The sequence below is a fragment of the Colletotrichum fioriniae genome (assembly GCF_027942845.1).
Source record: "Colletotrichum fioriniae strain IMI 355084 chromosome Unknown scaffold_8, whole genome shotgun sequence".
Taxonomy (NCBI): Eukaryota; Fungi; Ascomycota; class Sordariomycetes; order Glomerellales; family Glomerellaceae; genus Colletotrichum; species Colletotrichum fioriniae.
The window spans coordinates 2,339,491-2,353,254 of record NW_027076844.1 but is presented as its reverse complement, the minus strand read 5'-3'; the positions used below and the strand labels follow the sequence as shown (position 1 = coordinate 2,353,254).

The following is a 13,764-nucleotide window of genomic DNA, read 5'->3' as shown; positions in this document are numbered from 1 at the left end:
CTTGGTCAGCTTTGTTATCACTCTTAAAGTTAGAACGGAGAGTTACTCACAGTAATCGATAGGTAAGATATTGTCCCCTGGAGTTTGACTTTCGGTAGTGATGATACGTTGAAGGGAACATCTCCCATAGACTTTGAGGCCGCTGGTTCTTATATGTCGTGAACATTTCTCCTCGCGGATCCGGCGCTGATTAGGCCTATCAAAGATAGAGGAGCGCTCGAGCTGATGCTTCTCATTCAGAACACCAAAACTCCAACAAGTGCCATCTTTCGAGACATCCCTATCTTCAGCTCTCAGTCGCCGATCAATCAGACTAACCAACACTCTCACTTCCGCGGAAGTGTAACATTTCAGCAGGGTTGCTCTATCTTTTGACTAACCGTGGAGTTGGCCTCTTAGAGACGTGTATCGCGGGTGGGCATTACCCGCTCGGTGAGTCTGAAGGTGTGGCTTTTGCGGCTAAGCATTACCCGGTAATGCCAACCACTCGGAGCAGCAAGGCTTATCCACACACGGTATCTAAGTTGATTTTCCCCGCATTCTGTTGATATTGAATCTACCGGAGTTCACGGGATTGATCTATATCAGATAAACCTCGTCATCACAGCTCCTATCATTGGCCGTGACGTTGGGAGTAAAAGACACGGTAGTGTGGCCACATGGTGGGAATTGGCATGGTCTCGTCGATCTCTACACGACGGCTTCAGAATGGCTTGTACCCAGAAGCTAATTACATAGTCAATACCACATCGAGACAACTACTTATGGAATCGCTAGGGAGGTGCACCATGACAGGACTGCCTGCCCAGCCACTATTGAACATCGCCGGGGGCTGTGCTACTTCCAGTGCAGCATGGCAAGAAGGATTAGTATGCACGAACCTAAAAAAATTGGTCGTCTTGATTCTTAAGGTAGTTGATTGGGGTAATTATCAATGGCTCGAGACACTTCCTCGATTCTATGGACTGGCAATTCAGTACTAAAGCAGGCAGAAATGCATATTGCACTAATGATAATTGTGACTTTGATCCGGAAGACGATATGAATTCCAATGAGCGGATGAGGTGGTCTCGTACGCAATCTCGTTTGTAGTTGGGACTCGCGGGTTTTGGAAATGGACGGAGAGCTTCTAGGTTCACCACCTTACCAGCACCACTAGGAATGCTGATAGTGAGACAATATGCACAGAACCAGGCTTGATTTCTCACTCAGCAAGGGCCGTCCTTGACGCCAGGACCACTGTAGTTCTGGCAAGGGGTTTTAGCATCGGTGCAGACATTTACCAGAGTTGCCTTGTCGCCATTGGCCTTGGTGATTCCGGCCACCTCGCCTCCATTGCGGGCAGTCACGCCCTCGATGTAAACCTCACGGGCGCACTTCTCGCACTATTGTCATGTGGTGAGCTCTCTGCTAAACTCGTATGAAGCTTGAAGAGGGATGACTCACTGTTCCGCACGAGCGATAGACCTTGCCGTAATCGTTTGCATAGAAGTTAATGATCTTTTGGAAATTAGTCAACGGTGAATGTGCGTGGGTACTGGGTAACTCACGTTCACACGACCGCAGCCATTATGCTGAATGATCTTGTCGGCTGCGTGGTAGGCTCCTCCTCCAACAATCCAGGTAACATCACCGGCCTTGTCGTTCTTCTAAAGGATTCAGGTGGCTTAGCGATTCATAGCGTGCAAAAAGTACAGGTCGAGGACTTACAATGGAGACGGCGTCCTCGCAAACATCTTCGAACCAGACGAATTCGATGTTGCATCCCCCTCCCAGGCAGTAAACGCCCTCCCCAGCCGTCTTTCCAATGATGACGTTTCGCAAAGTGGCACCTTTCTGCAAAACGAAAGCTGTGTCTTTCTCACCTAAGGTTGTCACACATTGTAAGCACAAGTATGGGTACAACGGCGTAGGTAGGGCAGAGAGTAACATGGGTTAAAAAGAGGAGTTTCCTCATCATACCTCCTTCCACCTGCTCTCTGCAAGAGGTGGGGTTCCTATCATATTTGGCCCAACCGCCGTCAAAGACCTCACCAGATTTGACGTAGATGGGAGCAGATATTTGTTTGTTGGAAGTGGCCTTAGGCAGACCGCCCTCGTACCCTAGGCATGCTAAGCTCGTGGGAAGGGCCCCAAGAAGAGCAACGGCGAGGACTCCGATGTTGCTGAGCATCGCTCTAAATGATTTTGAAAACGAAAAAAAAAAAGCTTGTAAGTGTAGAAAACCGGGATTAGGATGTAGCGCTCTCGTCCTCATGATGATTGCGGCGGAGACATTTTATAGAGAATTTCAGTCCAGAAAGCATGAAGCCTCGACACACAGCGAAGGAACTGTATGAGGGGGCTCGCATCGAGCAATGTTACGTACCTCAGGCAAGAGTACCCCATACATGTGATATGCATGCTTGGTTAATCTATCTACACGGAGTTTTGAGCCGCGGAAAATCTTCACGGCTCACTAAATCCTTGGAATGATTGACAGAGTTTCCTTTTTCGAAGGCTTGGAATCCCAAAGTCATCGTCGTTGGTGCAGAAATGATGTCCGAATTGAAAACAATCCGATAACTTGGCTTTCTGACACTTGGTGCTTCTTGATAGTCCCACCAATTGAAGGAGATTAAATCTATAGCATGAGGAATACACCCGCTTGATGATCTGCAATCGGCGTTCGTTTTCATTTTAGCATTCACCACGGCTATTCTACGGGGTCAAGGTAGTCATTAAATGTAGAATTTGTTTAATGCTTTATATTATGCTTTCATGGGAAGCAGCCTCACTGAGTTGATCATGAGCATGCAAATTTCCAAACAGTCAAGTTGTGAGGGTTAAACACTCATTCACCTCACATCTGGCTGAAGTCGGCAGTTTTGCAAATCAGCCAGATACTCTGCCTGAAGCGGAGAGATGCGTACACTGTACTGAAATTTTGTCTCAAAAATACGGACCTTGGCGTGGTATTTCCACTAAGTCTATCCATCTCTGATGCGAGTTGGGACTTAGGTTCACGAGCAGAGTTATGGCTGGACATGTCGCGCAGACACCATCAATGCATCCTATGATTAAGCATGACTGACCCTGTGACAAATTTGAAGATTAGACACTGGCTGGAATCCCCGGACATTGAGAATGCCAATGGCTTGGCTTGACTTTCAAAGGTGGCCAAGGCGAATATGATGACATGGGCGAAGCCGGTTCCGCCTTGGGGTAGTAAGGATGGTGAGGAGATGAAAACACAAGTCACTCTAGGACGGCTGGGAAACTGGCATACTGCTTGCTTGGCATTATGCCAGCTTGAAATATTCAGGATCAATGCAGATGGGACGATACCCATTACCCAGGTGTTCATCTCAAAAATAGAAGGTAAGCCGTCATTATCATTGAAGAAATCAGTATTACTCAATTGGTTCGGAATGACCAGAGGGACATCAAAACTTGAACTTATTGAAACTGATCTACTTCGTGTTCATACTATGTACCTTGAGGTACCTTAGGGTTACTTCATGTTCGTACCTTACTGGAAGGTGACATGTCCGTGAGAGCTCCCTTTAGAACCTCTTCGAAATTGAACCTCACCGTACCTTACGTAGATTCTTGAAATGATCTAGGTGCACCATAACGGATTTTAAAATTTTCGGAACGACTTGTTTTCTGAGTGTCGTTAGCCTAGGTAGTGCAAAGACACCACCGAAGCAGATCGTCCTACTTACCTCGATCACCTGGAGCTTGGCTCGCCGGTTTGGCTTTCAGTTGCCTTCTCTGAGCCCTCAGTCTTCGTCATTGAAGCTTTTGCAGATGTTGGGTCCTCTCAATCGTCTCCGACGAGCCACATACTGTAGACCCTCCAGTACTGGATGACATAACAGCAAGGGTAGAAGGCGATATCCAAGATGTCGGGCACGTTTGCGGTTTTGCTGCAAGCGAAAGGCCCGCAGACGGGTTCGACGCAAGCTCTGAAGAGAATGCTGGGGATAATAGAGGCAATTGCCAGACAAAGAACCACAATGCCGTAGGCCAGTATCGGCGGTGTTAGGATGAGACATCCAAAGAATTTCAGGCAACAGACAGCGGCGAATTCAGTAGATGAGAGTTTGTTGTTTTCTGATCGAGATTCCTGATGAGCAGCAAACGCAGTCCACAAGACTGAAGTCAGTATTGCGAAGCTTCCGATGATAGTCCCAAGCTACTTCTCCAGAAGTATACATGTCGACTACCTCTTCCTGAGCGGTGGCTATAATAGAGCTGAACTTAAGTCTTCTTGGTCTGATGAACTTTGAGTGCGAGCACTGCAGAAATGGCCTCAAAGCTTGCAGAGTGATTCGAGGCAATGCCGTGAAAGAGTTTCAAGTAAATATATATAGAGGAACAACGCCAATTGACTAGAATTTGGAAATGTATAAGTTTAGCTTGATGTTTCTCCATCAAGTGTGTTCGAGTATTGGTGTCTGGTACCTTGATCGACATGCACAAGCCTGACGCCTGAGCTTCAAAGTATGTTCACTAGGCGACCTTGATAGCCTCATTTCCAGGCAGTCAGAAGCACTTGGAGACCTCGTTTGATAGTGGCTGGGCTGAGTTCCATGACGTCGAGAGATCCCTACATGAACTCAAGAGTAGGACACAGAGAAATAGGGCTTGCCCTCTGTAGACTTGTAGACTAATCTAGCAGTAGAGAGCATGTCTTGAGGGTCATTCCGACCCGGTATAGATCGCAAGACAGTACCAATGGATACTTTCATCAAATAACATGTCTCAAAGGCGAGAAACATGAGTTTTGACAACGAACAATCGGATATTTAAGGCACAGCTACCAGCCCATCCGAATGCCTCAACAAAAACGAGGCTAACAATTCGGCCAATATTGCCTGTTGGTTTGGAAGAGCTGGAGTTTTAGTACCAAAGAGTAGACATCCACTTTGCAATCTTGACACGACATTGCGGGCTATTGGATACGGAGTCGCACCAAGGCCGAGTAAATACCCATTGGGCCATCAGGCATTCTGTTCCTTTACCTAGAAACGCAGTGACTCGAAAGCATCAAGCCTAGGTTTCAGAAGCTTACATCCAGTAGCCATCTTTCCAGAGTTCCTTGCTATATCCCTCGGTCAATCGTTCGTCTTCGCCGTACTTTTCCTGCCAACCGACGAATCCGCGATCGAGAACGTATACTGTCTGGGGCTCCGCAGATGCCGAGTCCTCCGCCGAGTCAGTAGTGGTCTTAGAGGTGAGATTCTGATCGCGCTCTCGGAGATATCGAAGGGCAGCACTGGGTCCGCGTTGCTGCGATAGAGCGCAGTGGAATACGACCGTCTTCTTGCCTTCGAGGCGGCGCATGAGGGTGGGCATTGTAGCATCGAGACTTCTGGAGGGCATGTTCATGCAGCCTTTTATATGACCGCCGAGGTAGTCTGTGGGAAGGATACAGTTTAGCAGTGCACTCTAGCGTTTCTTTGAATGAGGTCAAGAAAGAAGCTAACCATCGTCGCGAACATCTACGACGGCCACAGACGAAGTGCTTGCAGCCTGGTCTGCCAACAGCAGGGTGGAGAGTTTGGCAGCACTGATGCGCTGGAGAGTTCCCAATCGTCGCCATAGTTCGTGGTCGGTGGTCAGCCAAGAAACCTCGAGGAAATGGAAAGGCGTCTTCCGGTGAGACGCGCGAAATGGCAGAGTGACGTCGGAGCTTTCTTGAAGTTAATCGCGACAGCTTTGAGTTTTGGTGGGGAGCTTCGATGCGCGCGGGGCAAGTATCCGTATGGAAGGTCGGCACCTTATCCCTGTCGCGCAGCTGGTGGGGCATCCCTGCCAATTCAGTGTGATTACATAATGTTTGTTCTTGCTGCTCTTTCAGTATGGCATATGATCAATTTCAAGCTCAACTTCTCCTGGAGACTCGGATACTTCCACATTGGACACACCTGTGACGTTAATGATGATTAAAACATCCTGTTCCATTCAAAACGCTCAATCAACCTTAAGTAAAACTCATATCAAGGGCCAGGGCCCAGGCTAGCAGTCTATCCTCAATGTTATGTGGCGCATCTCCGCTCTTAGACCACCTCGATTGGTTTGTTAAGACGACTTCATGGTATCATCGACGATTGGTACATCACCATGACGCCTATCGATATTTTTGCCAGAGTTGACCGTTAACGAGAAAATCGAGGACTGCGTTAGTCCATTGGCTTGGCCTCTTGAGGCGCTGATCTGCGCTGTGACCGGCCAGGTTTCTCTTCGTGCTGGTCTCATCTTGCTCGGTGTCGGTTCTCTCAATGATTGAGAGTATTCTAAGAACCAATCGTTCTGACGAAAGACTGCAAATGCCCCAATTGATGGGCGAATTGCATGGTACGACGATCAACCAAGCTGTTGTCCGGGACTTAGTTCCGCGGCCCACCTGTCATCTCGGCCTCGGCGCTTGTTTGGAACGCCGCCTCCGATCCAGAATCATTATGGACTACGCTACACCCCGAGGTTCTGGGCCAGGGATATTCTTCTGTGCTTCAAGGAAAAGTGAGACTTCAGACAAAGTAGCACTCAAGTCACAGTCGACGAGGCTATCACCATGATTTCTCTTTCCTGTTCTGTTACCTTACTTAACGTTGTGTTAGTGATATCTTCTGCTGGGTCGAGCTCTTAACGTCCTTGAAGTTCTCACGGTGCATGCATAGGCCTATCGTAGTCGGAACCATGACGGAATAGACTTGATTAGAGTTTTGTCGTATAGTCACAAATAGGGGCATCGACGTTAAATGTAGAGAACGGTTATCTATTGAAAGTAGGAAATGGGCACGAGGTTCGCCCTGAAATAGAGAGTGTAAGCGAGTGTGGACCTCGGGTGATTATGTAACCGAGGTCACGTGACATGCGGTGAGGCCATGGATGGTTGAAGCCATCACGACAAGTTTACAAGTAACATTACTTAGATAAAGTCGGGAATTGGCTGCGTTCGATATAATTCCAGAACTGACTCGGAGCAAGCGCCCCATCAAACAGCATCTTTCCAGATAGACCTCGCCACATCTCTAACAAGGACAAGTTTTTCCCACATTCTGTCCTCAGTAGTTGCACCTTGGTTGACACTGAAGCTAGCGAAGCCGCACTGAGGACTCACAGCGAGTGAGTCTGCTAGAACTTCCGAGACGTTCCGTCTTTGCGCCTTTGCCATAACTCCAGCAGCCTCATAAACCCTCTTGATCAATGCCTCCTTGTTCTCAAGGTCTGCAACCTTTGTTGAAACGAGGCCAAGAACCACATTCTTCCCTTTGGGAACAAATCTCAACGGATCAAAGTGTCCAGACACTCGAGGGTCATCAAACTCTAGGTAAAACGTGTGGTAGTTGAGCCTGGGGAAAACCTTGGCGGCAATCTTTTCGTAAGATCCTTTGGCGAAAGACGGCTGACCAGGCATGTTGCCGCGACAAAGATGAATGCCCATATGCAAGTCAGTTGGTAAATCCCTCAAGACCTGGTTGTGCGCCCAAATGTAGAGGTCCAACAGGGCCTCAGGGTCGATGCCATCACCCCTAAGACCCTCTCTGAAGCCCTTTGTGACGAAGAAAGTTAAATTTGGATCGTCTACCTGTATCGATCTGAGGCCCGCATCATAGAGAGCTCGGATTTCTGAACGAAATGCTGCCGCGAGGTCGAGAAAATAGTCCTTGTCAGAAGTGTAAACCCCAGGGGCAAACGCTGTGCCGTTTGCAAGGTACATGTGTTGCCAAGAGATGGACGGTATGGACATCTTACAGTCCTTCCAGCGTTCTTGAGGGACTGTCTTCTTAATCATCTCCCAAGCAGGAAGGTAAGCCGAATCCACGAACTTGATCTTTCCCGTGGCGGGCACAGCGGAGAAGTGATTGTATCCCATCTTAGCAAGTCCGATGAAGGTAGGTAGGTTGGGTCGGAAGTCTTGGGGAATCCTGAGATCGTTCCTAACTGTCATCCCCTCAATATTCTCAAACAAGCCGCTGAAGAAGATGGTTCTTTCATATTCGCCAGAGGTGATGGGCCTGATTTCGAGTTTCAGCTGCTTCTGAACGGCGTACTTGATTGAAGCAGATGTGACAGCAGCCTGATCTTCGGACAACTTGCTGCCATACAAGCCCAAAGGACCCCTCTCCTCGAGCAGGAAGGCGGGCCGAATGAGTGAGCCGATCTGGTCAGCTCGGAAGAGGGGGAGCCATGTTGACAGAGTCGATGAGTTTGAGGTCAAGATCTTCAGGCTTCAATCTCTCTCGATCTGCCGGACCGAACACATCTTAAATACATTTCTTGTATACCCTAGACCCTGTCACCCCTTGAGGACCATAGTCCACACTGTGGAGAAAGGTGATATTCTTCTGAGCATGCGGGCACATGTGACCCATTTAGACGAGGGAGGAAGAGCCGCTGAAGAAGATAAGCAGGTTTATACCTTGATCTTCTTTCGTCCATTGGCTCAGTGATCCAGGCAGAAACAACTGCGGATGAGGCAATATTGACGGGAGGCATTCCTGTTCTGATGACTGAGTAGCAAACATGTTTGCTTAAAGACATGCGTATTGGACCAACGGCAGTTAATGCGCGGAACAACCCTGCCGAAGTGCTGCATCTTTCCCAAAGAGGAATCTCACCTGTCAGATTTGCGTTGGTTCACGTTGGCAACATCCTGTTGGAAGTCTTACTGGTAATCCTACTCGGCGCTAGAAAGCATTCTTTTTGGTTATATCTTTCGTCTCACTCTACCAAAGTCCCTTTTGGTCCTCTAGATCTGACAGCCTCTATTTTCAGCCAGGGGTGTGCCTGAGATTGGTTGAGATTAGGCTTGAGTACGAAAATCTCCATTCAAGCGCCATGCTGTAGAGCGGTCCTTCATAGGCAAGACTCAATCTCGCATCGCTTCACCCCGTTTGTAGCTAACCACAAAAAGGTAGACTACCATCCTCCGGAGAATTTAGAAACAGATTCTTCTTTAGGGAGGCCTACAACTTGAACAGCCAAAAGGCTTCAAGTGTTTGGTCAAGAGTCTAGAACAAAAAGGGCGGGTTTCGGAACTGATGTTAGTAGTCTAGCAACAGGGAGAATGAAGAAGAAAAAAAAGAAAAGAATAAGAAGCACTGCACTTTGGACGAACCTAACATCAAGCTTAAATTTACACAAGAGTTTGAATGTTTAAGGTAAGTAGTCAAGAGACTCAGGTCTCATACCGTACCTACTCACAGGATCGTTATGAGAATGTCTTTTGCGTTAGTCAAGTATGAATCCGACCCGCTCAAAGGATCACATGGTGGTTGTTAGATTTCTTGCGTAATTGTCGGAGGTCAACATTATTTGCGTCAATACATCTTGAAGTAAGTAGCATTACACTCATGCAAAGACAGATTTCATGCGTTTATTGATCGAGTATTTCGTGTACGTTGCTAGAGCAAGTTGACGGACGGTTGGTTCACCCGGGCAATTTTTCCCACTTCATGCCTACAACCCCAACGATAGAGATGACTGCAACAGCCATCGGCACCGTAAAAGTCTCTTTGAGTGCTCTGTTGTATGCTTCAATGACAGCCGGGAGTAGATCCTTCGGAATCATATCTTTGAGATTCGTAGCCCCCATGTCCGCAATCGTTTGTCCATCAAGTCCTCCTGTGCCATGCAGATGCTTCGTTAAGCCATTAGCAAAGACGGTGTTCGCGACAGACATTAAGATGGCTGGTCCTAAGTTCTGGAACAAAGTGACAGCGGCTGTACCAGCCGGTATATCAGAAAGTGCGAGGGTCGATTGGACACCCATCATTGGCTGCTGGGATCCCAGACCAATTCCCACGCCGGCGATGACGGGGAAAGTGACCCATCTACTCGGGCCGGTGTCGAGCTCGAAAGTCGTCATCAAGCCAAGACCCAAAGACCCCAACATAGTCGCTACAAGCATGAAAGGGTTGTACCACCCTGTGTAAGTGACCAGGTACCCGGCGGTTAGAGCGGCAATAACTTCTCCGCCAACATAGGGAACGAGCTTGATCCCAGATTCTCTGGCAGACTCTCCCTTGATAGCCTGGAACCAAATTGGCAGCCATATATCGGCTGTGTAGTAGGCTGCATCGATACATGCAGCGTAGAAACAAGCGAACGCGATATTCCGCATCTTCATAAGACGAGGAGGCAACGCGGCGTTGTCTCCTTTCCAGATTTCAACACCGATGAAACTGATGAGCAGAACACCAAAGGCAACCAACAAGCCAGTCATCGGAGCGCTATTCCAAGCGAATTGGGACCCACCCCATTGCAGGGCCAATAATAGGCAGATCATGCAAGCAAAGAAGATGGAGAGCCCGAGAATGTCAAACTCCATGAGCTTCTGCTTGAGAGTCCGGGGTTGTCCTTGGTCGGGTTGCTGCGGTGGTCGAAAGCAGAAGAAGATCAATGCCAACGTCGCAACTCCGATTGGTATGCTGACGTAGAACGCCCATCGCCAGGAGAGATGGCTGTCAGTCAACGCTCCCGAAATGAGGGGCCCGATAATGCCACCGACACCTGAGAATGCACCAAGAAATCCCGTGTAGACAGCACGTTGACGAATGGGTACGCTGTGTGCGAGAACCACCCAGGCGCCGATGATGATGCCACTGCAACCAATCCCAGTGATGGCTCGTCCAACAATGAAAGCAATCGAGTTGGGGGCGCTTCCGCAGACAGCCAACCCGATTTCTCTAAATGCGATGGCCACCATAAAGGTCCACTTGAGAGAAAAGAGCTCAAAGCATTTTCCGTAGACCAGTTGGAATGAGCAAAGCTTAGTTTTTGTTAATGAGAAAGATGCGATTCATGGAAGTTCGGGTCTTACGCTGAGCATGTAGGCAGAGCCATACCATCCAACATGTTGCAAGGAGTTAAACTGGTTCGTGATAGCCGGAATAGCGGTGGCAATGAGTGTCATGTCAAGGAAGACCAGGAAGACAGCCATGGCCAGCCCGAAAATGATCAAAACTAGCCTGAGGCCTTTGGGATAGTCGACGCCTGCATCATCGGCTTCGTCTGTGTTGGCTGCCTCCTCGGTTTTTAAACTAAGTTTCTTGACACTCGAAAGTACATTGCTTGTTTTTTCATCAACGACGATGTCCCGTTCTCCAGTAATAGACGCGCGGTTCGAGCTGCTAGAGGTCGATGGGAGGGAATCTTTCGCGTCAGTCTGAATCATTGCCGTCTTCTCTGATTGTAACGGTGCCATCGTGAGACATATGAGTGACTCAAAACTTTTAGAGAATCTTTCTGGGTTTCTTGAGTAAATGTATAGAAAAAAGCTTGAGAGTACGAGGCGAAGTCTGCATGAGAATCGCGTCGGGACCAGCTACAGCTGAGTATCGAGCCGTCAGACATTGCTAAACGAGAGAGAAAACATTTTCACTTCCATTTCACGAATCACGACGAGGTGGCAACTTTCCACTGAGGGCCTGAGAGCTGACTGAAGTGGGCTCAATGCTTATGCCCATAAATCCTACACAAAAGGCTGCAACGCCCAGCATCCTGGCTTCCGGGAATGCCAACCCGCAGAAAGCATTCGGATTAGCAAGAAGGCCTCAATGATCTAGACCTGCAGCGTGGACGAACCAGAGGGGTCAACCCATTAGCAACGGTGCTCCATCGCTCCCACCGGCCGAGCATCCTGGATCCAGACATGCCCGACAGACAAAGGATTGTATGTCGCCGGATAGACATCCGGGAAGCTTGGTGTCCAGGGTCAGCGCTCATTGCGGAAGCTGAGGGCGAAATGTAGCACTTCCAAGACCCGAGGATAGCCTTGGGTCTGTGAACTCCATCTGTGTCTCATTGGGTTGACATGGGTTGCACAACTCTTAGCGTCAATCCTTGCGGCGTAATATTCGTTCAGCCCAGTTAGATACGAAGAGATACTCTGAACAAGGCGTTCACCCTAGACAGAAAGATACCGGAAAAGGAAGCTGCTTACCAGTGGTCTCATCCTTCAACCGCGTCCATTGAGAACATATGGAAACGAGCACATCCGAGTGCATCCACCAACTTGATGGAAGATTCGCTTTTTCAATTGATTGGTAGGATCGGACTTCCGAATCACATAAGTGTAGCCAGCGCTCACCTTCCAGAGAAGGCATAGCCTCGCAAGGTATGATTCTTGTCTCCATATAATCATTTCGGTTGACAGATCCCATCTGATTCCGCGGCTAGTTCCAAAATTGATAAGCAGTCAGAGAGGAGCGGGAACGTCCACAAAATCAGAGAATGAATCCCGCTTCCTAGCCTAAACTAACATTCAAAGAAGTATATACCCCGCTCTTGAACTGCGTGTTGCAGCTGCAATCGATCACTACCGACATGGTAAGGCTGCATTGCCGTCTCATCTGAGATTCAAGGTGAGCCCAGCCGACTTCAAGTTTGACAACTTGTTTCGATGACTAACAGTCCCGGCCGTTGAGCTTAGCTATTTAATGTCTTCGTTCAGCTTCCCAACCTAAGCATAATACCAAAGAATTGCAAAAACTGATGAATTCTGTCTCACAGGGTTGACTTTTACTTCCTCTTCCGTGATTAGCCTCGCTCGTACGTTAGCCTGTCGTCAACACATATCTCGCCCGAGGAATATGGCTAGATTGGCGCGGATGGATCAGCATCCTGACCGTCCCCCTGAAACAGGATAGAGGCTGTACACATTCAGAAAAAAGTTCCTGTCATCTGTGCCCGATGGTCTCGATTGGTCTCCAAGTTTTCAGTATCCTCTTTGTGTGACGAAAACTTCATACGGCGTGGGCCCGAACCTTCCAAACTGCGCTGTTCCGACTATCACGAATTCACGATGCTGACGAATCGCCCACAGTCTTACCTCATTTGATGAGATTAGCTCGGTGACTATATCAAATCCGGTGAGACTGTTGCCTACTTACCAAGATTTGTAGAGAATATTGGGGAGGAATCTTGAAGGATGTGACGAAGCTTGTCCTGTAATAGGATGGACGCGAGGCAACCACCTTCTCAACACCCCAAGGCGCTCGGCGTAGGGCGTATGTGACCAGCCCCTTGCCCTGGACCGTGGCAAATTCAGATGCTCCGATGATGAAATCAGCCTGTTGAAGAAATTTTCATTCTTGAGGCGCAGTCGAACCTCGGAAGGAGCTTCTCCTCTGTGCCCCTGAGCGACGGTCGATATGTTCATCTATGTTGCGTCAACGAAAACCATTGGGGAGTCAGAAGTCTTAAGAGATAGATGGACAGCTCTCGAATCAACCTACCACAATACTTCGCATTCATAAAGCCTCTGCGACTTGTTGATTCAAATTGCAGCGGCGTACTGTTCAAGTTCCGTTCTCTCTATCACCGATAAATCTCTTGCCTACGAAAAAGACTTGAATAATGGCAGCTTCAACCTATCTAGGTTCCCACACACCCTCGAGGTCTGTCGAGGTGATTTTCTTCCAGCACCACAAGTTTCAGAGTCTCAAAGAACAAGCACAATGCTCAGCCTCTTCCATCATTCGACTTGCATGCGCAATATGTTTACAGGCTTTCTCGCCCAGCGAGCGTATCTGCTTGGCTTTCCAGGGCAAAGAAAAGACCTGGCAACCTTGGAGTAAAAGCATCAGTTGTAATGACAGAATTTTACCTTTACTCCAAATCGAACTTGATACCCCGCAAATCAGTCAGCCAGTGGACGAGGGAATCTTCAGACATGCGTTGTCAGTCTCTGCCCTTGAGGAAGACCTTCAGACATTTGAGAATCAACCGTCATTGGCAAGTCTGAAAGGAATCTGCCAAGATGTGAGC

The 13,764-nt window shown here is 48.4% G+C and overlaps 3 protein-coding genes across 3 annotated transcripts; all 3 read right to left on the bottom strand.

The window, feature by feature from the left end:
* Nucleotides 1–1,208: 1,208 nt before the first annotated feature.
* On the bottom strand, nt 1,209–1,570 carry N0V96_007433 (uncharacterized protein; the record flags this gene model as incomplete). The annotated part of the gene is made up of 2 exons (XM_065758018.1): nt 1,209–1,385; nt 1,562–1,570. The coding sequence occupies 2 exons, from the start codon at nt 1,568–1,570 to the stop codon at nt 1,209–1,211; spliced, it is 186 nt and encodes a 61-aa protein (XP_065613541.1).
* Nucleotides 1,571–5,009: 3,439 nt separating this feature from the next.
* ibp1 (Cdc25 phosphatase Ibp1) lies at nt 5,010–5,343 on the bottom strand (the record flags this gene model as incomplete). Its single annotated transcript, XM_053191577.2, is given in 2 exon segments — nt 5,010–5,040; nt 5,060–5,343. 2 exon segments carry the CDS (start codon nt 5,341–5,343, stop codon nt 5,010–5,012), a joined length of 315 nt encoding a protein of 104 aa, XP_053051139.2.
* A 1,572-nt stretch (nt 5,344–6,915) lies between these two features.
* N0V96_007431 (uncharacterized protein) lies at nt 6,916–10,936 on the bottom strand (the record flags this gene model as incomplete). The annotated part of the gene is made up of 5 exons (XM_065758017.1): nt 6,916–7,022; nt 7,069–7,575; nt 7,747–8,215; nt 9,497–10,765; nt 10,817–10,936. 5 exons carry the CDS (start codon nt 10,934–10,936, stop codon nt 6,916–6,918), a joined length of 2,472 nt encoding a protein of 823 aa, XP_065613540.1.
* Nucleotides 10,937–13,764: the final 2,828 nt, after the last annotated feature.